Source organism: Crocodylus siamensis, chromosome 4, assembly GCF_052110815.1.
Source record: "Crocodylus siamensis isolate JL-2025a chromosome 4, ASM5211081v1, whole genome shotgun sequence".
Taxonomy (NCBI): Eukaryota; Metazoa; Chordata; order Crocodylia; family Crocodylidae; genus Crocodylus; species Crocodylus siamensis.
In genome coordinates, this window is record NC_143398.1 from 6127857 (window position 1) to 6152239 (window position 24383).

General features: G+C 43.8%; 1 protein-coding gene across 3 annotated transcripts in view; it reads left to right on the plus strand.

Moving 5' to 3' along the window:
- The window catches only part of CHCHD3 (coiled-coil-helix-coiled-coil-helix domain containing 3), a 223496-nt gene that overhangs the window by 193557 nt on the left and 5556 nt on the right, over positions 1–24383 (plus strand). For all 3 annotated transcript variants that reach the window (XM_090041549.1, XM_090041548.1, XM_090041547.1), the window contains exon 7: positions 20194–20329. In XM_090041549.1, the coding sequence (XP_089897675.1) occupies positions 20194–20329 (136 nt within the window). The remainder of the gene's footprint in view (positions 1–20193; positions 20330–24383) is intronic.

A 24383-nucleotide genomic window follows, 5' to 3' on the forward strand; every position in this document is an offset into this window, starting at 1 on the left:
GGAAAAGGGAAGCCGAAGTGATTAGGTGACTGCCGGAGATCACAGAGGGAGGTTCAGTCCACACTACAAAGAACACTGTTAGCTAGGTTCATGCAAAGATCACACCCCTTACTTATGCCAGCGGAGCCCCTGGTGAATGCAGTTCTGCCAACAGAAGGATGGTTTTGTTGGTTTAGCTTCTGTTCTTTCAGGTGGCGAAGTACCAGACTGCCCTCTCTGCCACAGGAGGCTTTGCTGGCATAGCTGTACCTGCACACCGATGGTGATAGAGGGTCCATAATGTAGATGTGCCCAGGGAAATTGTAGAATCACCTGTCCAAGAAGAAGCTGGATAATCATTGGTCAGGAATGGTTTAGAAATAGCTCATCCTGCATTTGTGCAGAGGTTTGGAGTAGATGGGTGCATCCAGATGAACACAGACATTAGTTTCCTCAGGGACAAGTAGCGGTGGCACATCTTGTGTCCCCGGGGAACATCCATGCCACATGCGCAGCTAAGCTGGCCCCGGCAGCCTTACCTGGGATCCTGGGGGCCTCCTGGGGCTGCAGCCACAGCAGGAAGCCTGGCCAGCAGCTGGACTGTGGCTCCTGCTGGGCAAGCTCTGGTTTGGGGCGGTATGCGCTGCCACCACATGCACCACCTGGCTTTTTTTAGGCAGGGTTTTTTGACCCCAGGATCTTCCGTGGTCAAAAAAATTTTTAAAAACCACGCTGCTCTGTGTTTGTGGTGTGTGGCACTGCAGATGGGTTTGCAACACCACATACCGCACATCTGTGCTCATCTGGATGCAGCTAATGAATCCAATCTTATGATTTTAAGACCAAGTCAGTGCAGATGTGGGATTGGTGTTCTGGAGTTAGCAGTTCTTAGTTTCTAGCTCAAGGTGCCAAGCCTCTTTTCTCAGCATTGGCCCATATGTGGTTTTAGCTGATGGTTTCATTTCAAGCTACGCGCTTACTGTGATCCCTGAACCTTATGTTCTGCTGCTGCTTGTTGGTGGCTCCTGGTTAGCATCCAGCACACTAATGCTGTCGGTTGGTACTGCTGCCTTGCATCCTTTCCATAGATAAGAAGGAAAATGTTGTTACTTCAGACAGGAGACTATTTTTTTGTCTAATTGATTTACCTGGCACCCTTCCCAAGAAAGCTTTAGGGCAGCTTACAGTTAGAGAACAAAATAACTTAAAAAATAAGAAAACGCACAAGAGAACAAAGCAAAAGAGCAAAACAGATTATAAAAGCAAGTATGAAAATAAAACAGAAGCCCCCTAAACAGTATCCTAGCCTTGCTTTCTTTGTCCAATGCCTGCCCAGATAGGAAAGTCTTATGGCACTTCTGGAAAATGGTCCAAGCTTTTGGTGGGCCTCAAAGGGGAGGGGAGGGGAGGGAGTTGAAGAGTAATTGCTGAGAATGACCTCATGCATTTTCATCAAGTGAGTTTGGCTTGTTGCAGGTATTTGCAGGAGGTTGGTTTTGGTTGACCTTAGGGATCAGGGTGGGGCTTGAGAGTGGTCCCTTAGGTCATAGGCCGGTTACAGCCTTATAGGTCAAAATCCCCAACTGAGCCAGGCACCGGGAAAGGCCCAAGACTGCACGACCCAGGTCAGATGAGAAAGACAGGTAGAGCAGACTGTCGTCAGCACACTGATGGCCCCTCACTTCAGGTCTCTGCACGGTTTCACCCAGCAGCCTCATATAGACATTGAACAGGAGGAGTGACATGATAGAGCCCTAAGGGACCCTATAGGAAAGGTCTCAAGCTTGTCACCATGCTCTTGAACCTCCCTGTCAGGGAAGAGCAGAGCCATTTTAGAGCACTCCTGTACATCCCCACCAGGTCATGTAAATACTTTATCAGCCCTTCCTGGTCAACTGTATCAAAGGCTATTGAAAAATATAGGAAGATCAGCAAGGCAAAATTTTCCCTGTCGACCTCCAAGCAAAGATCACGGTCAAGAGTGCAGTCCTTGTGCTATATCCAGGGCTGAGGTGTATTGAGCCCTGTGCAGAATGCCACCCACTGGGGAGCAGGGCAGGGAGAGACCCTACCTAACTTGTGGCAAGGTAAAGCAATTAGGCCATGGCTCAAAGAGCCGATTTTGTGTTCATAGTTTCATAGTTTCTAGGGTCAGAAGGGACCTGAACAGATCATCAAGTCTGACCCCCTGCCCTGGGCAGGAACAAGTACTGGGATCATAATACTCTAGCCAGATATCTATCCAACCTCCTCCTGGTCATTTTGCTGCAGCTCCTCCCCCTCAGTGCTGATTGGTGGAGAGGCCCCGGGGGCAGAAGGACAAGGGAGTAGCTGCCATCTTGACTGCTGGCTGCCCTTTGTGCAGCCCCGCCCCTCAGTGCTGATTGGCAGAGAGGCATAAGGGGCAGGTGCCACGTTGGATGCTGCCCTTCCTGCCACCCTGCCAGCCAACACCTTCCCCTCCTGGGCAGGCTGGGTGGCAGTGGCAGTGAGGACCACTGGGGAGCTGGCATTTTATTTTTAAGTGTGGGTTTTTTTGGTTGACTTCCTGGGAAATCGCAGCCAATGCTGTTTTTCACAGAGATCGCCATTTTTGTGGTTTCCATGGAAATCACAAAACGGTGATTTAAGTAGGTTCCTTTCCATAGTGTATGGGGCTGCAGCAGAGAAGCAGGCTCAGCCAAAGTCCCAGGAGCCTTTGCAATGGTCCCCTGGGCCACGCAGTCGTAGAAGCTGAGGAGTCCTGTGTTTCATAGCGCGTCAAAGGGAGGGGCCGACCTAAAGGAACAGAATGGGATTTTTGCCACGGGAGGCAGAGCTCTACACCTGGTAGAGGACTGGGGGGAAGTAAGAGTGCAGGGGGAGCCTGTGCCACAGGGCAGAAAGAGCTGGTGTGCGGCCACCCTGTCCCTCTGCTGCAATAGCTTCTCTGCAGTCCCATACACCGTGGAGCGAAGGGTCGCCCAACTTCTGTGACGGGGTGCCATGGTGTCGCGCCTGCTGTAACAAAGCCCGATTTTGATGCCCCCTCTAAGTCGGCACCTGGGGCGGTTGCCCTGCTCACCCCACTCTACCTGCACTACTGATCCAGGCTAAAAACCAGACTGACAAGGGTCCAGGAATCCAGTAGCACCTGGCGCTGTAAAGTAGCCATCCATTCGGTGACCTTCTCCAGGAGGAACATGATGAAGAGACATAAAATAATGAAGTCTAAAGAAGGTAGACAGGGAACTTCTATTCCTCCTGTCTCATTATACAAATGCAAGGGGATTTTCAGTGAAATTAATAGATGGGAAATTCAAAGCTAGTAAAAGGAGACACCTTTTCACAAAATATATAATGAAACTGTTTAATTGGCTAGCATAAGAAATCACTGAGGACAGGAAGTTATCCAGTTCCTTTTGTGAAACTTGTTCTGTTTTTGTTCTTTGCTTAAATTAGAGATTGGCTTTCGAGATCAGGTCATCACTTGGGTGCAGAGAGGGAAGGGGACAAGTTATAGATGGCTCCTCCATCCCCTTCTTTTGAAGCTCCCAGTGTCAGAGGCAAGATATTGAGCTAAAGAAACCTGGGAGCTGATTTCATGTGGTAATACGTATATTCCTAGCATGCCTTATGATGCTGTATCATGCTGTTTCTTATCCCACGCTTCCCTGCAGTTGGCCACGTCCACTTTCTGGGAGCCAAGAGGTGTTTGGTGTGCTGTCCTGTCCATGATGTTTGGGTTTGGGTTTTGAGCAGGGGAGGAGAATGGCAGCACTGTTGATTTTGGCATCACCTGGATCATCTTTTATGATAAAGTCATTGATTTCTACCTCATAGTCATTTATTTACCAGTTCTAGAAAACTTGCTGAAAAATACATATTTGAATTCAAGGCTATATATCCAGTTAGGAATGTTGCCATTTCAAAAATTATTCCCATGTTTTCTATCCCTTGGCGAAATTCTCATTATTTCCAACTTGAATTGGACAGTAAGTTTCAGTTGTAAACTTCCTTTTCAATTTGTCTTTAACAGACAATGATCCAGATGGTCCCCTTCATCCAAGTCTGGCTCCTAATAAACTTGTGTGCATGTGCACATGGACAGAGTATTGTATTTGTCTTGTCATAACAGATTAGATCTATGATGCATCAGGTCCTGCCCCCTATTTTCAAAGCAGGTCCATATCTAATGCTTTGGAGGAGATGAATCCAACTTTATGCATCCAGTCTGATATTGTGCTCATTCGGAAGGGAAGAGCCTTCATAGTCCAAAAAAACCCCCAAAGAGGTGAACTAGCCCCTCTCCCATACCATGGCAGAATTGTTTCTTGAGTGTTTTATCTAGTTTATACAAGATTTGAGCTTTATTTATTTCCCTTGGGGGACTCTTCCACAGCTTAATATATGTTGCGGTCCAGAATTTTTTTTCTGATGTTCAGCTTATATTTTCTCTTTAATTTTGTCCTTTTATTTCTAATTTTTCCCATATGCCATACTAAAATCATTTCCAATCCTCTTGGCTGTTCACATCCTTTCAGTCTCTTGTAGTGATTACCGCTACCTCCGCGAAGCAGTGAGGTTTGACATCTCTTATTTGAATGTGTATAGCAAAGCATGCAGTTATTGGTCATAACATTCCTAACCTCTTTTTTAAAATCTATTTGTATATTTTGCCAAACGCATCTCCACATATTTTTACAAGATGTGATTTATTTTTAACAAAACAAGAGAAGCCTTATTAATGCTTTCAAGGAGCAAATTGTCTCAGTATCATTGTTTGCGTTATAATAGCCTGAATTTTGGCATTAACCAACAGTGCTGACCATTCAGATACATGTGAACAGAACCCCGCTTCTGGCACTGAAAAGAGACAACAATGCTGAAAAATGTTGAGGGGCAGAAATTTGACCCATCTCAGGTTTTGGAGCAGTCGAGCTCCAAGTGCTCGTGAAGGATGTGTAGTGGAAATAGAAAGCTTGTCAGCAGAAAAATGTGTAAGCTGCTTCACTCTCACCCTCCTGCATGCTTCTCTACCTCCCTGTTTATCTGCCCGCGATACGATATAAAATAAAAAATACACTACAACATTCAAGGCACATGCACTTAACCGTCAAGGAAGAACTGAACTGAAATTGAAAGCGTTAATATCTGTATTTTTAAAGAGATTCCTCGAGTAATGTGTGTCTGGCTATAAACCTTATAGAGAATGGACTCTTTTGTCAAGGATGTATTAAGACGGATAACTTTCTATAGAAAGCACTGCATTGTGTGGCATGGAAGGAAGCCCAGGAAAATCAAGATTGCAAGGTGTTGCAGGTCAGGTTTGAAGTACATTGATGGAGCTGTGTGCGGTAGACTGTGCCCTGGCCCACATTCTTGGTCTTTCTTCACTTGCACGTGCACACTCCCCTTGACAAAAGATTGTGCTTGGTGCATAAAATGAGTTTAATATTTCTCTTTAAAAAAACCCCCCAGTAATCTACACAATCTTGGTAAATATACTGTGTTCAAAAATAGATGTTTACGGTTTGATTCAGTTCCTGTGAGATTCCAGCTCAGCAGTTCTTTCGTCTTCAAAGGAAAAAGAAACATGTGAGACCCCTCTCGCTATCCTTCAGGTAAAAAGTCTTGGTGCACAATGATCCTGACAGCCCGCAAACCAGGCTTTGAGTGACCAGGAGGGGAATCGAGTTCCAGTAAAGTTCATTCTTTTCAAGGTCCCACCACCACTCCTTCTCTTTTCCCCTCTGGAGGCTGTTTGACATGACTACTACCACACAGTGCAAGGACTGTATAAGCCAGGAAACAGTTAGACAACTAGAAGTACTGCTTAACCTTGGGTTCTGTGGAATTTAAAATGCATGAGTATCAAGACTACACGACTCTTACCTCATCTTCTTGTACAAAAGCCCGGAGCTGCAGTTTAACCTGTTAAGGCTTGAAGCGTCTTTCTGGGTATTTCTTAAATGTAATCCAGTTTCCTTTCCTTGTACCCCTTGATAGTTTTTTAACAGGATATATTTGAACTTCTGAAATGAGCCAGTCATATCTGTTAAAATTTGCCTCTTAAGCTGAGATACGAAACAGTCATATAGGTCTACGCTAAAAGGAGCGAATTAAATGCTCGTAACAAGCTTGTCCTATTACGGATGCCTGAATACTATGTGCCTTTTCCCTAAAGTGTCTATTGTAAGTGTGTGGTTTCATATTAAAGTAGGTTATAATCATTTCTCAGATGAGATGGGAATAGACCAAAGGTAAAGTAAAATCTTTTTATCATATATTTAGGGAAAGAGAAAGCAAATTCTGTCTCTGCAACTTCCTTCCCTAATTAACGTTGGTCCTGTTTTCAAGCCATTTAGGAGCCCCATTAAGGCACTGGGTTGCTCCCCTGAATGCATTAGTGACAGGCTCACTGTAATGTGGAACAGGCTTGCCGTATCATGGACACATTTATGAAGATTGATAACAACCAGGGTTCAGCGTTAACTTTTATTGTCAAACAGGCTGCAGGAGAAACGGCCTGGTATTGGTTTTTGCTTTGATTTATGAAAAGGTTGTTGCATGAAAAAAGACATCACATAAAATAGCTGTGCTGGCACTAGCGTTATAAAATAGGGCTGTAAGTAGACCAAACAATAACTAACTATAATTATGTTCATTATTGGCTCTTTGAGCTCTCTGTACCTTTGATAGGGTACTTTCAGTCCCTGCTGACTAGTTTACAGTGGTTTATCTTACCGTCTGAGAGGGCACCTGGCTATAGCAGTGTGTGGTAGTGTTCGCTTATTTTATGCAAATAGTGACCAAAAATGTAAATTACTGCAGCCCCGTAAAAGTATTGGTGGGCTTTTTTTGCTTGAAGACTCAGTCCAGGATATGGTGTTGAAATGAATGGTTTAGAAATTGCCTGTTGGTACATGACTACACTGATGCTAGGAAGAAGTGATCTGCCCACCCCCTTAGGCTAAGTACAGTCAAAAAGCCCAAGACTGAATTGATTCAGTCTTTGCAGGTTGGTCGAAGCTGCACCGATTAAATTGAAACAGAAGTGAACAGACATTTACTTTTGATTCAGGAAGTGCAGCCACATGCCTGCAGTGGCTCAAGTCAGAAGCCGGGAGAGTACTAGAGCATGGTTCTCTGGCTGTGTGTTCACTTCCTCTTCCTGCTGCCCCCGAGGTCTCTGGGATTTGCAGTCCAGAATTACGGCAACAGGACTCTGCAGGGTTCCTCATCACTTCCTTTTCCTGCTTCTAGGTGCCTCTGGGATTTGTAGTCCACAGTTGGAGCCAGCAGTAAGTTTGAGCAGGTGAAGGGGTGTTTAACCCCCACCCCCCTCATCCCTGGCCCCAGACCCCAGTCAGGGTTTGCCTGGGGGGGGGGCAGTTGCTCCTCCCCCCCCCGCCCCAGTAGACTGGGTTGCACCCCAGCAAGGCTTCCCCCCCACATCCCTTTGTCAGCCAGCCCTCACTGCTCCAGCTAGGGAGGGGCAGGGCCAGCCCTGCTCTCCGGAGCAGACAGCCCAGCCCAGCCAGGGGCTGCAAAGCATCCTGGGATCCTGGGGGACTGTGATTTAACTTGAACCAAGAAGGGGCCTGGGACAGAAGTTTCATAAACTGGCTTGCCCCAAATCACTTGCTTCTGATCCTACATTCAACCAAGTGTTTCTTAAACCAGTTTCTGCCATTTTGAAACTGGTTTATGAGCTTCTGTTCTGTTACAGGTTTAAACCAGTTTCTGATCACTTAAACTGGTTTATATGCAACTTCTGTGCCTAGCCTTAGGGTCTTCTCACACTCTGCATCACGCTTTGTTTCCTAAATAAGTACAATAGCAAAGAACACCAGATTCTTAGAGCTAACCAGAGGAATAATTTCGCTTCTGCTGGTTCACCAGTAGCTTCCATAAAAAATTGGAAAGAGAAGCAACTAAACTGTATAGAAGCCCCAGGTTTTACCACAAACTAGTTTTCAACTTGCTGTTTGTCTATTTCGGAAGTGCTTAAGGACCACACTCGAGTCATAAGCCCCCCACCCCACACAAATACAGTAGAAAACAGCTGTGACTCAGTCTGCCTTCTAAATAACTTCACTCATTCCTTTGTCTACCATAAATGGCCATTAATGTAGAAACAATAGAAACGCTGGAAACTTTTGTCAGGAACTTGATTTCTACCTGATAAATCGAAACAAGTTAAAAACTGATTTACTGTAAAATCTATATATTATGACCCCTCCATGTGGTTGGTAACATACACCATGTACCTGTGTCAGCAAGGTGTATGCTGCTAAGTGATGAATTACCCTGTATTATACAAACACCGTACTTAACTTCTCTCTCTAAATGCATGTCAGAATGTCCTAATGATAGGCTTGTTTTTCCATATAAGGATGATGGGAAGTTTAGGGGGCTTCTTTTAAATTTCTACCCAATATGGTAACTGGCTGTCAAAGCTAAATCAGACTCTTGCATGATCCAGTATTTGCTTATCAGAAATACTCACAGGGATGATTGTATTCCTTACCATAATTACTCAAATATAAGATGGCCATAACTATAAGACAACCCCCACCCTCCAATTCAATTCTGTGTATGGAAACTTTAATTTCCAGGTTTTCCAGGTTTAGAATCTAAGTACTGGAAGGTTGACTTGAATTTGAATCCTCTCCCTCCCACCCTCCTGCTACAGGAGGGAAAGCAGTGGCTGGGGGTGCGGTGTCATGTGGTCGCCCTTGCTCTCTGTCCCACCCACTTCTTCCTCCTGCAGCCTCCCTGTCACTGGCACCCCCCACCCCCAGAGCCCCTCGGTCTCTTCCTCTTCCCCCTCCCACCCTTTTACTGCCCCGGGAAGCTGCAGAGAGGAAGTGGAGGGAGGGGGCAGGGGCTGCTGCGGGTCCGACTCTGTTGCTGACCCAAGCTCAGAGCCAGGGTCAGAGCTGCAGCAACTGCCTGTTCCCTCCTTTGCTTTGTGTACACGTTTAAGATTGAGGGTCTTTTTCTGTGGTGCTGATTGAAACAAAAAAACCTCATCTTTTATTTCAGTAAATACAGTACAGGTTTCCCTCGCTTTATGCTGTACATGTGTTCCTGGGAAATGGCATGTAACTTGAATTCACATAAAGGGAGCCCACTTTACAACGTAACAAGTAGGGATACGTTCCAAGACCTCAAGTACACTGACCCCCAGACCCATTTCTACCACTTTTACAAGACAATTTTAGTACTCACCAACAGCAGACAGTGCACACAAGCACAGGGTGGTGGTGAATGTTCCCATAATGGGGATGGCAACTGCAGAAACATGTGTCTCAGACAACGAGCAAGGAGCCGAGATCCACACCGGAGCCTATATTTTGGTGCGCATCACTTGTGCATTGCACCGCACAAAGTAGCTGACCGCAGGCTTCCACCACACAGATCACCTACGTGAATTTACCTCGCATTTAATAGTTTTGGAATAAAAAGGGTCATCGCATAACAGCAAATTTGCACATACAGACCCCTCATAAAGCAGGGGAAACCTGTATTTCTATTTAGTTGCTAACGCACAGCCCTTAAAGGAGCTAACCCCAGGATAAGTTGAATGCGGGGGGGGAAAGGGGGTTCACTCCCTGTAGAAGGGGTGTCTTGCTGATGCAGCCTTACGTGAGATCTCAAGAAGTCTAAATGCAGTTCAGCACTGTGAATCAGAGAGAGATTTTGCACGCTAAACACATGACTTTGGATCTGGCTCACAATCAATTCACCGTCTCATGATCTTTCAGGATGCAAACTTCAGCCCCCTCCAACAGTCACAGCCCAGCTCAGCACCACCATCTGACATGTTGAATGTTTGATTGCTTTTTCTATACAATAACTTTTAGCAGTTTATTTCTTTCTTTTGTGGTCAATACTGGACTTTTGGCCACTGCATTAATTCCTGCCCTATGGGGGGGAAAAATGGTCGAACTCATTTATTGCCTAAAAGAGTATTTTTTTATGCGGCAATATACCAGGAGTTAGCATCTTGCAGTGTTTTATACTGAGAGCTGCTGTTGACCTTTGATACGCAGGCGAAGTGTGTCAGCCCCACAGACCGCTGCGCATATTACATATATACAGCAACCCTCACTTACTTGTTTCATTTTAAAGATTTTATTGCCATGAACTGGGGATGACCGGGTTACTTAGATGTTTAGAGTCATGAATGAGTTATGCCGCTCTTCCAAAAAAAAAGTGGCAATAAAAAATTTAAAACATCGCCACACCATTCTATATTTGGTTTAATCTTATTTGGGTTTGTGGTCCTAGCTTTAGCCTTCCTGCGCTCTTCTTTTTCTTTTGAGTATCGTACCAGTTCAGCATTGCAAGATTGTTGTGCAGATTTAACCTAGGCTCAAAATGTATTCACCCATTCTTACCACAATGAGTATATTGGCAAAAACCACTAATACTTTAATGGAAGAGCCTTGAAAATCCACGCTCCTATGGAAATCAGGACATGTGCTCTGGAGGGATTTTTTTGTTTAATGTTTTATACATCAGTCCTGGAGCGGCTGTGGTCCCAAACAACACGAGGAGGTGTGAAGAGGAAATTGGGGGGTGGGGAAATGTCAGCCGCAGCATCAGTGCTCTTCCTAGGGCCATTTCTGCCTTCAAAACTAGCTCTAATCATGATTTAGACAGCAGGCTACTTCCTTTGCTGCTTGCCACTGCTCCCACAAAAGGAAAGTTCCTCCTACACCTGACAGCAAACGGTGCTCATGTGCTAAGAAAAGGATCTTGCACTTGCAGTATTTAAGAGCACCACCTGGTGTCTCCTCCCATAGGCGTGCAGTATTTTACTTGCCTGGGAGTTGTGCAAGTCTTTAAGGTAACAGTGTTTTTATCATGGAGGAGCACAAGTACTATCTTCATGTGCAGTCTAAACTTAATTTACATAATTTGAATTCATGCTGTGGTGTTTGAAATACAAGGGTTTATTTCGTGTTTCTTTTGATATATGAGATATAACTGTGAGTTTCTGCTTAGGGCAGAGTGAACTGGTAGCACCCTTATAGTAAGTTGTCTATTTTTTTTGATCCTGCAGGACAGGGATGTCTGTTGGTCTATCATGACTAGTCACCTTGGTCTAACCGGTGAAAATTAAACACAGGAGTAGCCTATCCTATGTTCATAAAATATTTACTATTGTCAATTTATGCAGACCTAGTCAGCCAGATGGATCATTTAGAATTTCTTCCTATGGACATTGTGCCTGGTTTTTATATTTTATATACTGTAAAGGAGTTTCGTATTCCTTCAAATATGTCTTTGAATTTAAGCAACAACATGTTCTTTCTTTAGTTTCGAAATTTAATTTAATTTAACTTTTAGTAATTTACCTGTGTTCTGAAAGTGCTCCATCTTTATGGAGTCAAAGCATTGCAGAATTGGTAAAAGTATCTTTATACTTAATGCAAACTGCTCCAGTAGCACTGAATTTGAAAATATAACTGCTTTCAAGTGTGGTAATTCAAAATTGTTGTTCCCACTGCAGATGTATGAGCACAGGTCCCCTCCAGCTTGTTTTATATAGCATTGTACTGGAATTTTTCTTGCCTTTTTTTAAGGAATAATGGCTTGAGAGAGCACGAGCACAGGTTTAAATTAAGTAGGTTTTTTTAGCCTTATTCTTCTTATAAAAGTCCCCAAGAGTCATTTAGTAGTGATTTGTACCATCCAGTGTTAAAAGTTTAAATGTTGAATGGCTTCTACCTGTTTCAGGGGAAGTTGGCTCCTCACCAGTCTCTCTGATGCTCAGCTAAGTTTTTTCCTTTAAGTCCTACCAAACATAGGCATCATTTTAAGTATATAAACACATTAAAATAAATGTATAGATAGTACTTAAATTGAAGTAGGAACCTGTCGGCCCATAACATTTCACCAGACGAGAGACTTTCATAAGACCGAAGAAATGTAAAATGAACGTTCAGCCAGTCTTGGTTGCTAAAGCTAGCTTTATTTTGTCAGTGTACAAATTTGATTTCACATTCTGGAAAGATTTAATACCATCTAAACATAATGAAATTTCTTGCCTTCAAGCAGCATCTGATTATGCTGGGATGTGGTCTGTCCCCTCTTTTTCAAACCCCATAGGTCAACATATTTGAAATAACTTTGATTTTTTCCTTGCAGGGAGGGTGGCTGGCATAATTGCGAGAGCAATGAAAATTTTTCATAGAAGCTTTTTCAACACTGCATTTCTTTTGCTTTAAAACTGTACATGCTCATTTTTAGATTCATCTCATTTATTACTGTATAAAGTAATACTGGCAACTGATTGTTAATAGCATAAGTGGTTGGTTCATTTGACAGTGGGCAGAGTGAGTTGTGTTCAAGGTCACTGTGCAGAAGTCATTTATACAGTGCTTCCTCATTTATTTTACATTTTGAATTGTGATGGAAGAGAAATTAATGCTGTCTACTTTCACTGTTTTAATAATAGGGTTTGCCTGAAACAGTTCCCTTTCATTTTTACCCAGCAGAAAAGCCACGATGTACAGTCGAGTGTAAATAAAAGCAAGAATAAAACCACCCAGGACTTAATCTTCAGGTGTTGGCATTGTTCTACACTAATGATCAGGGCTGGAGATGATGGATAGACGTGCCATTGTGCGCTACTGGATAACCCCATTATAGATTGTAGTAATATTGCCAAAATATTTTAACAGAACATAACTGTTTGATTTCTGTTGCATACATCTCGTAGTGTTTCTGTGAATTCTCACATCTTTAATGAGGGAAAAGTTTGTTCACTACTTCATGGTAAGGGACAATGAGTTCTGAAATTAAAAAACAGTGCAAAAGAGGCCTATGCTACCATGTCGTCTTGCCACTCTCTCCTTTAGTGGCCTTTGCTTTGTAATTATTGTTTTATACTATGAATGGAAGCCCTGGTATGGTGCTGGGAAGGGATTTGGTAGAAAGACTTCTTTGGTGGGACTCAGTACAGAAAGAGCTATCATTTATATGTTAGGTCATTACAGCCTGTCTTGCCTGTCCCTCCACCTAGGCACCTTCGTTGGCTCTCCCTCCCTTGCTTCTCATGTGCAGGCTGCATCAAAATCTTGCAGAGCCTTTCTGCAGAATGTCTCGTCTCATCCATCCACACAGCTCAATCTTGCACCCAAGCTCTTACCTTCTCAGTTTATGCAACATCCTTCTCCCTGACCTTGGCAAATAGTCATGTCCCACTCCAATCTGTTATGAATACTGTTGCTACTGGGGGGCTTTTTTTGCTTGAAGACTGTGTCCAGGATATGGTGTTGAAATGAATGGTTTAGAAATTGCCTGCTGGTACATGCTAGGAAGAAGTGATCTGCCTACCCCCTTAGGCTAAGTACAGTCAAAAAGCCCAAGAGTGAATTGATTCAGTCTTTACAGGTTAGTTGAAGCTGCACAGATTAAATTGAAACAGAAGTGAACAGACATTTACTTTTGATTCAGGAAGCGCAGCCACATGCCTGTAGTGACTCAGGCCAGAAGCTGGGGAGGGGGGGCATTAGAGCATGGCTCTCTGGCTGCATGTTCACTTCCTCTTCCTGCTGCCCCCAAGGTCTCTGGGATTTGCAGTCCAGAATTACAGCAGCAGGATTCTGCAGGGTTGCTCATCACTTCCTCTTCCTGCGTCTAGGTGCTTCTGGGATTAGTAGTCCATGGTTGCAGCCAGCAGTAAGTTTGAGCAGATGAAGGGGTATTTAACCCTCACCCCCCCCCTTGTCCCTGGCCCCAGACCCCAGTCAGGGTTTGCCTAGGGGGGCAGTCTCTCCCCTTCCCCCCCCTCAGTAGACTGGGTTGCATTCCCAGGTGGACTTCCCCTCCCAAACCCCTTTGCCAGCCAACCCTCACTGCTCTAGCTGGGGAGGGGCAGGGCCAGCTCTACTTTCCAGAACAGAGAGCCCAGCCCAGCCCAGCTCAGCTCATAACCATGTCACTGTTCTCCTTGCTTTCATCTGCTAACTCCTTTTCTTCTGCTATTTAGTATGAGCTACTTGTTTTCAAGCCATTTGCCCACCCTTTGGAGATGTTTTCTTCTGACTCTGATTGGCCCATGATGCCAGACTCTATCATTCACTTGTTGAGAGTTTCCAAATAAGCACCTTAGCTGTTGCCTCTTATGTTTGGAAAAGAATTCCCTGTAAACCTGCTCAAAGCTGCTTCATTTTCCTCAGATCCCACTTCAAACCTTTGGCGCCACAGTGCCTCCGCGGTGCCTCCAGAGAACCTGCCAGTGCTGAAGGTGCTGATGTGCCGTGTTTGTTGCCTGTTTCACTGATCGCTCTCGTTGTCTCCTTTTACTCCCTCATCTCCTTCTATCCGTTCTTTGTCTTCTATTTAGATATTAAGCTTTTTAAGGGAGGGGCCTCTTGTTCTACACAGTGCCTTGCTGTAGTGCTATGTTGTTAGACTCCCCGCTGCTTGTAGTGGGGTCATTGGGCTAAACCAAGCAACTGGTAAAACTCTGGTGGGTATCAAGGGAAACTGAGAAGAACACCAGTGTCATAGCTACTTTTTGCAGTTAAACAGATGAGAATGAAACACTCAACACTGCATAAGGCGGGGGTGGCCAACCTGTGGTACATGTGCCACAAGGGGCATGGGCAGTCTCTGGGTTTGGCACTTGGCAGATTAGGGAGGGAACAGGGAACAGGATGACACCTGAGGGCCACCGTGATTCTCCCTAGTGATGGCCTTGATCCTGCAAGGGCTCCTGCTCTAGCCTCTCTGGGTCTCCCCCTGCTTCCTCACCTGCTGTACCTTGGTGTTAAAAGGTAATGAGAGGAGATTGCCTTCAGAAGCTGGTGAGCCCATGTTGCTTGCGCGCACTCTGTGTCTCCTTCTCTTTTTCTTGGACCCTACTTGGCCCATCTAAATTTTGGGTTCTGAGTCTCCCCCTTTGCGCCCCACAGTCTCTTGGCTTCAGGGTTTCCAACCCCACTGGTCCAAATTGCCTTAAGGGCTAACTTCATGGCCTTGTGTGCCCCTGTGTCTTGCAGATATTACTGTATCCACAGTTTAGTTCGTTTGTAAAGGCCTCTGCCCTCTTGGCTTTAGCCCCCCTTTTCTCTGACTGCAGCCTTCCAGCCCTGTCCCGCTGATTTGGGCTCAGCTCTCTTGGCCTTAGCCCTCCACATGTGTCTGGACCCCTTAACCTGTCTTGCACCATGTCTCGGCTATCCTGGCATCCCCAGCGCAGGGTAAGGTTGCTCTCAGTTCGGCCCAGCTGTCCCCAGCATCCCTGACCCAGAGCAAGACTACTCAAAGTTCAGGCAAGGGCCCCTGGCATCCCTGACCCAGGAAAGGCTGCTCTCTGTTCAGCTTCCCTCTGAAGCATTTGTGCTTCTGGCCCACGAGCTCTGTGATGGTACCTTTGCAGCCTCCTGTCAGCCACATCCGGTCCTCCGGTTCTCAACAAACACAAGCACCCGCACAGCAGAGATATAAGCACTCTGCTTCCACAGAGTATTTCCCCGCTGCCGGACGATTCCCTGCCACAAGCTGTGGTTCCCTGTGCTAGGCTCACTCTCACCCTCATGTACCTCGGGTATCCCTGGGTGCTGTTTCCTGTGGTCGGCTTTCCCGGGGGAGCTCTGGCTCAGGCCCTGGGCTTATATACCTTGAAGGCCTGCCCCCCCAGTCATGTGGCCTTCCCCAGCCATATACAGGGGTTTTACCCTCTTCATTAAGGGCCAGCCTGCATTCCTGCTGCCTTCTCTTGAAGTGGCAGGAGCCCCCTGGCTCCCTCTTACAGTCCCCTGTTCTCCTCCATTGTGCCCAAGTCACAGGGTTTGGGCTCCCTGTTACCCAGTGGGAGGGGGGTTGTTTTATTTCTTCACATTGATTCCCTTTGCACTCCTCTGTATTTTCACCTGGAGACCCCCTGTTTTGCTTCCTGCTACAAACTTTTCCAGTCTGGCAGTGCTGTCTGCTGTTTGAGAAGCTGTCACGTTGCCCCCCCAAGATACCTTCACTCTCAACGGCGGGTCCACTGATCGCAGGTCTGCGTGTGCATGCGTCTGTAAAGTTGTATCACACTGTATCTGTGACCTGCAGGATCTGTTTTCCTTGGACATTTCAAAGTGCATTAAGACTTCAATGTGTGTCCTTTTTTCCATTTTTGTGACAATTACTTAACAGTCCTGATCCTACAGGATTATATCGGATGCCCGCACAGTTGGAAACTCATCAGCGATTCGGATTCTCCCATTCAGGATGGCCGTTTTATTACAGAACCGTGTAGCTTACCCTGTGGCAGTTTCAGAGTTCCTCTTTGGTTGGCATTTTGTTTGAACGCTATCAAGGAGATCATTTCCTCGAGCCCCTCAGAATATAATGAGCTGTGCTCTTTGTGAGAAGCTAGATAGATTCAAAGTCACTTTCATTAAATTTGTTCTTCGTGAAGATATTTAGCATGGGTATATATATATATATTTTAAAAGCTCTTATTTTCTTTGTGTGTTCACTGTATACCAGTTTCCGTTGCGTCAGCTTGGTTGAAAAGGTAGGAGAATGACCTTCTTGGAGACAATTGATCAAGAAGAGAAGCATTTTTCTTGGAGGTTGAGGTGCTTGGGGGGGAAGGCAAGAAAGGAAACGCCAATCAACACGTCATTGTAAACTCCATGCCAACATGTTATTGCAATTGTTCCATCTAGTGCCCTGTCCAGATCAGGCTGCTTTCAATTTTGATTTTTGCTGAGGAAGCCATTTTCAATTTATTTAAAATGAGAGTGGTTATTCCTTAGAATAATGCTGGGATCCCACCTATTAATGATTGGAGAGAGGTATCAAGCCATCCAGCGCATCCCCCTGCTAGACGAGGACTATTTTTCCTGTTATTCTGTCGAATTTAGTTGTGAATGTTCCAAGCAGTGCCAATTCCAGCATTTCCCTTAGAATATAATAGATTATTATAATAGGTTATATGATTATAATAGAGTCACGATTTGAATAGATTCACTGTCAGACTGTTTGTCTGGTCATCTTAAATTCATCTTTTCTCTAGGCAACCCCATTTGTTTCTGCCATTCCTATGCAATTCTTCCCCTTCCTCTGTGCTTTGCACCCTATTGACAGAGTAAATCATATCTTGAATGACCATTCTGGGAAGGAAAGCAGATTTCTGAAAAGGGGTGATCTAATAAAGATGGAGCAGCTGTCATCAGTACATTAGAAAATACTCCATGGAGGTCTCTTAAAACAGGCATTTAAGAGAGGTGATGAGTATATTGAAAATCTGGGAAATCGTGATGTTACAGGTTTCATTCCACTAGTATTTTCATTGTTAGGTCTCTTACTCTTTCTCCATCAGTCAGACTCTCCAGGCCCTGAACCATTGTAATAAAATATTCTTTTTTTTTTATAAAGAGAGATTAGCGACATTTCCCTTTTAGGTGGATATGGCATTTCCCTACCAAGGAGATATCTTGCCCTTTGCAGTTTATGATTGTCTGCCTAAGAGCAGGTTGGTTCATCAGCAAGATGAGAGAACATTCCTCTACAAAAATCAATTGCTAACTGTATGTCAGACTTACCATAATGCACATTGGAAGCATCTTGGAAACCCTTTCCTGAATGGAAGGTGTGACAGTTTGTATTTTATGGCTACCTAATGATAGGCAGTAATCTCATTTAGTGTTTTCCCAAAAGTGGAAACAGTGCATTAGGGTAGTATAACAAGCAGAGCCAATCAATACAGTGCCAGCACTTTTCCCTACTAGACTAATCCAAGAAAATGGACATGGTCTTCTGAAGGAACTAGGTTGATTTACATTGAGCTCCCATCAATACCAGGTTGGCATATCTAAGGAGATAGGCAGTGGCTGGGAGACATTAAAAAAACCCACCAAAACAAAACAAAAAATGTATTGCTATAAAAACAAGTGATTAAGAGACAGGAAATCAAAGCCCCCAAAGTGCTGTAATATTGACAGCAGCATAAAAGTAAACATCGACACATTTCAAATAAGGAATAATGCAGAAGCTTTGAATTGTGTCACTAACAGCATGACTCAAAAAAAAGAAAGAGCCTGCCTGCGTGGGTTGAAGTATCCCTTTTGAAACAGTACTAGACAAGTTTACAAAATGTGTGCAATAAATGTGTAAAGGGACCTTTTCTTTCCTTCACCTCAATTTTGTGGGACATGGGGTATGGGGACTTTAAAATCACTTGTGACTAAAGGTTTGGCGGTAGGTTAAGTGTGTGCGCTTTTATTTTGTTAACTTGTGGTTTCTTGCACTGGGTTATGAATCCAGGGCAAGGTTTCAGTCACGAAAAATGAGCACTGGTTTAGTTAGAAATTTGAATCATCGGAGCAGTGAGTCATAAGTCTACAAAGAGCATATGCATTGCTGCCCTCACACTTTATTTCATATTGATACAGCTATAGGACTTACCATAATCAGTCACTGTACAACATTTTATCATTATTCATTTTGATGCATAGCAGCTTCTTAAAATGCTCGCTGGAATCAGCAGAGGGGGGATTAAGGGAAAATCCTCATCTGTAAGAGTCCACAGAAGGCTGAACTTTCAGATCATGAAGACTATAAGCACATGGGGCAGCATTTAAATTTTGTGTTAGGCGTTTCACAGAGATGTACAATAATGAATGAAGAGTGGAAGAAGGATGTTTTATATAGGTATATAGTGTAGAATCAAGGAGATTTAATATTCCTTTTTTGGTACTACATCTTGAGAGACTGCCAAGAGCAAATTCCCCCAAGGAACAGTATTGTGCTTTGCATTTCACTTTCATGCCCTAGTAAAATATAGATCTGCCTAGGCCAATCAGCAAAATAAGAAGGAGCAAAATATTCATCTGAGAATACTCTGTCTGATGAGTCTTCTCTTTTTGACCTTATTGAACTAAAAATAATGTAGTCTGGAATATGTTTGAAGAACCGGTTTCAGATTCCTTATAGGATTAACTGGAAGATCAGTTGAGCATGGTGTCTATGCACATAAAGCAAATAGCTGTTTTTAAAATAGATGAGACATAAAATTTTTTTAAATCTATTTTTATTTTTCATTGATTAAAAATGGACATTTGTAATTGATGGTTTGCATTTTTTAATGTAGTTTGATTGCCATGCTATAATGGTAAGCACCATTGCAATTATGTTGTTTTAAAAAGGAAATACCCAGACCTAGCTAATTTGTTCAATAATACCTAGGACTTTTCATCTCTAAAACAGCTTACCAACATCTGCATCTTTTAAGATTAATCAAGTATTATAAATATGCGCCCATTTACAGAAAGGAAAATAAAGACTTGTTGATCCACCCAATATCATGACCAATTCAAACTGAAGCTGAAGCTCAGGAATCATCTATTAATTCTACAACACTGCTGGTGTGGATGGCACTTCATGGACAAATGCAAGATGACAAGAACCTAGCACAAAAGTTTACATTTTAAAGGACTCAGCTTGAAGTGCTCACTTGTCACAGCACCTGACGGTGGCTGGATTGGGTTAAGCAGAAAGATGGATGCGGTAGACTCATGAATTCATTTAAGCAGAGAAAACGGACAGTTTTTAAATCAAGCATGCATGCGCACTGGTGCATGCATGCACACGCGCACACATATTTGAGAAACAGGATTAGAACTTGGGGAACTTTCATCTTCAGAAATACCGGCTAGTATCAGTTGAGGAAAAGGAGAGCTCTGTGATCCGGGAAAAGTAATAGGCCCCCCTGTAGGCCTGTACAACAGGATAATGTCCCCTTCCCATGTGGCGCGCACACAATCCCTGCATGACAAACCAAAGTGTTATCAGATCATAAGGATATGTGTGCGTTAAGGTGGATTGATACCTCCTGAGGTTCTGTGATTGCTTCTTTAGTAAGGCAAGAGCAGGCCTGTTTATTGATGGTTGGGCCTTTAAGTAAAAGACCTGCGCTCAGTTGAAATAAATTGTGGTTGAAGCGTTTCTACCTGCTAGTACTGAGATCTGGATTTGGAAGATGTTTCTCATCTTAATAACCCTCCTCCCACAGCTCATCCTCGCCGTTATTTTTTTCCCTGATGTAACCCAGGTAACAACAGAGTTAACTCTAGAAGCAGCCTTTCCTTCCAGCCTCTAAAATATTTTCCTTCACTTTTTATTATTGGGTTTACTTTTAACAAAACAGCCCCATAAAGCCCTCGTGAAATGTCTCTGAGAAGGAAACTGTAAAATGTTCTGTTTTTCTTTCCCTAGGCGATATGAGTCTCATCCAATCTGTGCTGATCTGCAGGGTAAAATTCTCCAGTGTTATCAGCAAAACTCTCACGAGACCCTCAGCTGCTCTGCACTGGCCAACCAATACCTGCATTGTGTCAATCATGCCAAACAGGTGGGTATGGGAATATAGCTACTGACTGGTTCACAAGCATAAAAGTGGGGAGAAAAGACCTGTTGGATATATTTCTTTGTAAATCCTTTTCTTCTGCCAGTGTAGGATTTTTCCCAGCAGCGTGTTCTTAAATATGTGCTATGTCAAGTCTCATTTTAAATTACCCAGGCAATAAGGTTCTCTTATCTTCCCTGGGGAGACTGTTCCACAGTGTAATAGCCATTGCTGTTTGCAGAGGCCAGGAAATACTTGCTATTTTAGCAGGAAGATAAGGGAGTTATCTGATGGGTATGTTTGTTATCAAATGGTCACCTGTAACATTTCCCATTTCAGTACCAAATCAGTGTCTGTCCTGGATGGACTTGCTGACCAGTCAGAAGTCTTGATTTCTTATGTGTCATATGTTTCCAGAATGTGGCATTATACCTCGTCACGTTAACCTGTCACCTGATTTGCCGGCTTTATGATATTGCCATAAAGTGCTAACTTTTTAATGCCATCTGAAGAATGAATTTGCTCTCTTATGTCTGGAGGCTCTTTTTCTTTAATTGTTTTTGAAGAAGTAGTGTAAATCAGTGGAAAATAGAATATATATTGTTTAAAAGCCTGTAACTCCTTTAGAAAAAGCAGTGATTTAATATTGTTCCTTGTGTCTGGCATATAACTGCGCAGTTCAGGTTTTAGAGGTAAACCAGATGGATTCTTTCCTAAAAAAGGCCTTTGATGCATATAATCATAATAATATGGCAGTTGGATATTTTATTCGTGAAAGTACCACTCCTTATTGCATCAGTCTGCGGATGAAAACTGGAACTGAAGATCTGAGGAAGAGCTGGTTTTCTCGTGGAGTCCTATTCAGCTGGGTCTCGTGGCCGTATTGGAGCAACATAAGAGAAAGAGGCAGTCACCAAGCATATATTTAGAGAGAGGCATATACTGATTTATATGCCGGCCTTCTGCCAAAATGCTCCAGGTGGCTTTTAATAGAAGATGCCCCCAAAAGTTTATAGAAACAGAAAAAAAATGTTAAAATAAGAAGCTACAAGACAAATTCCCCGCCCCCACAAAACCACCTAATACTCAGCAGCAGTCCACCTCTTCCACTCCCCTGCCTCTAAGAGTGGTCCCCACTCTTCCCAGCCTGCCTTCAGTACCAATGTAAAAAGAAAACAAAGATTCTTCCTGCACCCCATATTCCCTCCCATGTGGATCCACTCCTCTCCCCTGCCTCACACCATAAGAGGAAATAAAATCCCCTACAGCGTCAAATATTCCAGTGTTCTTTTATGACCAAGCATATGTGCTCCTACTTATTATATCAAGACTGACAACTTAAGCTCAGATCTCTGAACATACCTACGTTTTCAGGGTGGCTGAGATCTGGTATCATGGAACGGGTCCCTCGCTAACTCAAACACAGAGTATTCTCTCCTTGACATTTCTGAAGAAGACAATGGGAGAATAATCATATATTGAAGCTGGGTATATGTAAGCATGAACTGAAATAAGCCCTTTAGTGGTAGTCTTCCTTTTATTTTTTTTAAAGAAAGTTGGTGAGCTAGTAGTTAGAAGGAAAAGTTAAGAACACCTGCTCCACTTTTTCAGCACAGACTTTGACACGTTCTTCCAATATTTGCTAGCAAATCCTTCTTTCCTTTATTATAGTTAATTATGCCTACACAGAGCTTGACCATAGCAAGTCACTGACCTTTTCGCAGTTACACTGGTTGACTGCTGCTTTGCTGTTACTTCAGATTTTATTGACATTAATATTGCTAATGGTCTGCTGCTGTGTAAATCTAAATTCTAGCCAAACAGTCACAGTTGTGTTGCGGTGATAAAATTATTCATGCAACCTGAGGTCTGCAACGCTTAATAAACTTCTCTTGTTCTGTTATTATAATCCATGGTCCATGTAGTTAGTGTGCCCCTTTCAAAATAGGCATCTCTGCTGGATTGGCAGGCCTGGAAGATGAGCTTAGCTGAACAGCTGCTGCGTGTTTGTTTTCGGTATGTGCGGGGATTACAGAGGCAAAGCAGTTTGTGTAGTTGTCGGGGCAGCTCCCCAATTTGCTTTGATGTGCAACATCTCGCCATTAATGAGTATTCCCAACAGAATGTGATTCTGTAGCCTATGGTACGTTTAGAGATTATGATGGAAAGGACTAATTAGGACACTGTCCATTTCCAGTGCCAGTACAAGCCTGTACCTGTGCAGGTATGATCTCCTATCACTTGTCCTGTTCATTTTTCAGTGCTCTAAGCTGGGGTGTCAAAAGATACAGTGCACAGAGCTGTTTCCCCTGGCAAACGTTGCATCTCGGGGGGGGGGGGCGGCAGTGTGAGCAGGGGCAAGTCCTGCCACTGAATGCACAGGTGTGGAGTCCTTTGGGGATGTCGACCAATGGCCGCATTAACGCCTGTGCTGCTGCCACTTGCCTCGGTCTGCAGTCAGGTCCAGATCTGGCCCAAGCAGCTCCTTGCATTCTGGATCCAGCCTGCAAGAAGCCCTGTGGTCCTGATTTGACCAGGGGAAGGAGTGGTGTCGACTTCTGATATCCCTGCTATATGCAGTTCAGTTCCCACTCCTTCCCTTGACAATCCAAGGTTTCTGCCTTATCACCTTTTCTTTGCTAAATCTAATGCCACCCTCTTCATTTTTTAATGCCTGTTCCTTGCTCAGCCTGTAAGGTCACAGAAGGTTTGGAAAGCTCGGTATACCTGTGTAGACACTGGCCAGTGCCCTATGTCTCACACTCCCTTGTGCACAGAAATGGCTACTGCTAGCTCCATTAGAGGCACTTCCCAGCCCAAACTGGTTTCCTTTTCTGCACAGTTTTCTGTGAGTTCCCTAAAATAATTGCCTGTGGCTTAGTAAATCTTTCAGGTAGCTCTTTAGGGAGGCTGTCAATAAGACCTGCTAATCTGTAGGTATAGCAGTCTGCAAGCTTGCAGGGGCTACAGCCCTGCTGTGGGCAATGAGACATAATTGCAGGTCTGCCCAGGAGGACTGACCCAGCTGATAGAAATAATCAGCTGGCACAAAGGGAAGTTGAAAGGCTCTCAGGGAAGAGGGTGGCTGTAACACCAGGCTAGGGTACACTCTCAGGGTCTGGCAAAAGACCCCAGCACCAGGGAGCTCACTCCAGAGGAAGAGAAGGAAGACTGCAGGGCTGAGAGAACAGCAGATTTGAGCATTTATACTCTGGTGTTTCCTGTGAGGCAAGCGTGCTCAGGAAAATAAAGAACTGAGTTAAGTTTTAAAGATTGATCTGAGCAATCCCCAACCCGTTCCAGTAGGCTTTTAATTTTTCCAAGTTTTCCCTTATCAGTGTGTGGTGCTCATCAGCTCTAAAATCTGAACTAAACTTGCAGGTCCTTGTGACACTCTCGTGGATGTTTATAGATGTGTAGCAGATGGTTAATCAATAATAAGAGATTTGTTATGTGACCCAATAGGTCCAGTTTGTATAGGACCATAGTTTACAAGGTCTATAACACTAATTTACTAATGTGTGTATAAACATCAATAAATCATTATTGTAAACATCATTTAAAAAAAATGCTTTTCACTATTAAGCGTGGCCAGTACTTCATCAGAGGTCAGTTATAGGGACAAATGAATTGAAAGTTGGGAGATACTCTTTTCCATGATAGCAAAAGGGGCAAAAAGATTATGCTAGATAAATTTGAGCCCCTTGAGAAACCTCCTTATTGCAGTTTCTGCCAGACATTTCCAGTAGTTACAAAATGTTCCCTGCATCTGAACCTGGTCTCTTTAAAACCCTTCTCTCATTCTTGCTTCTGTGGGCTCTGAGAATGGGGATTCATGCAGGTTGGTCTCAAGATAACAGAGGCGGGGAAGCCTTTTCTGATGGAAATATTTGCAAGAGGAACAGTTGTTTTTCATAATGAACATCAGTTCTCTAGAGCTCATCCTTCTTGTGTTGCAGCTGTAAATGTAATTATTTTTACCTGCTCATTACCAAAAGGCTATGCAAATAGTTACTTTGAAATAATTGTTAAGTGTTATTGTAATACACCACAAAGATTA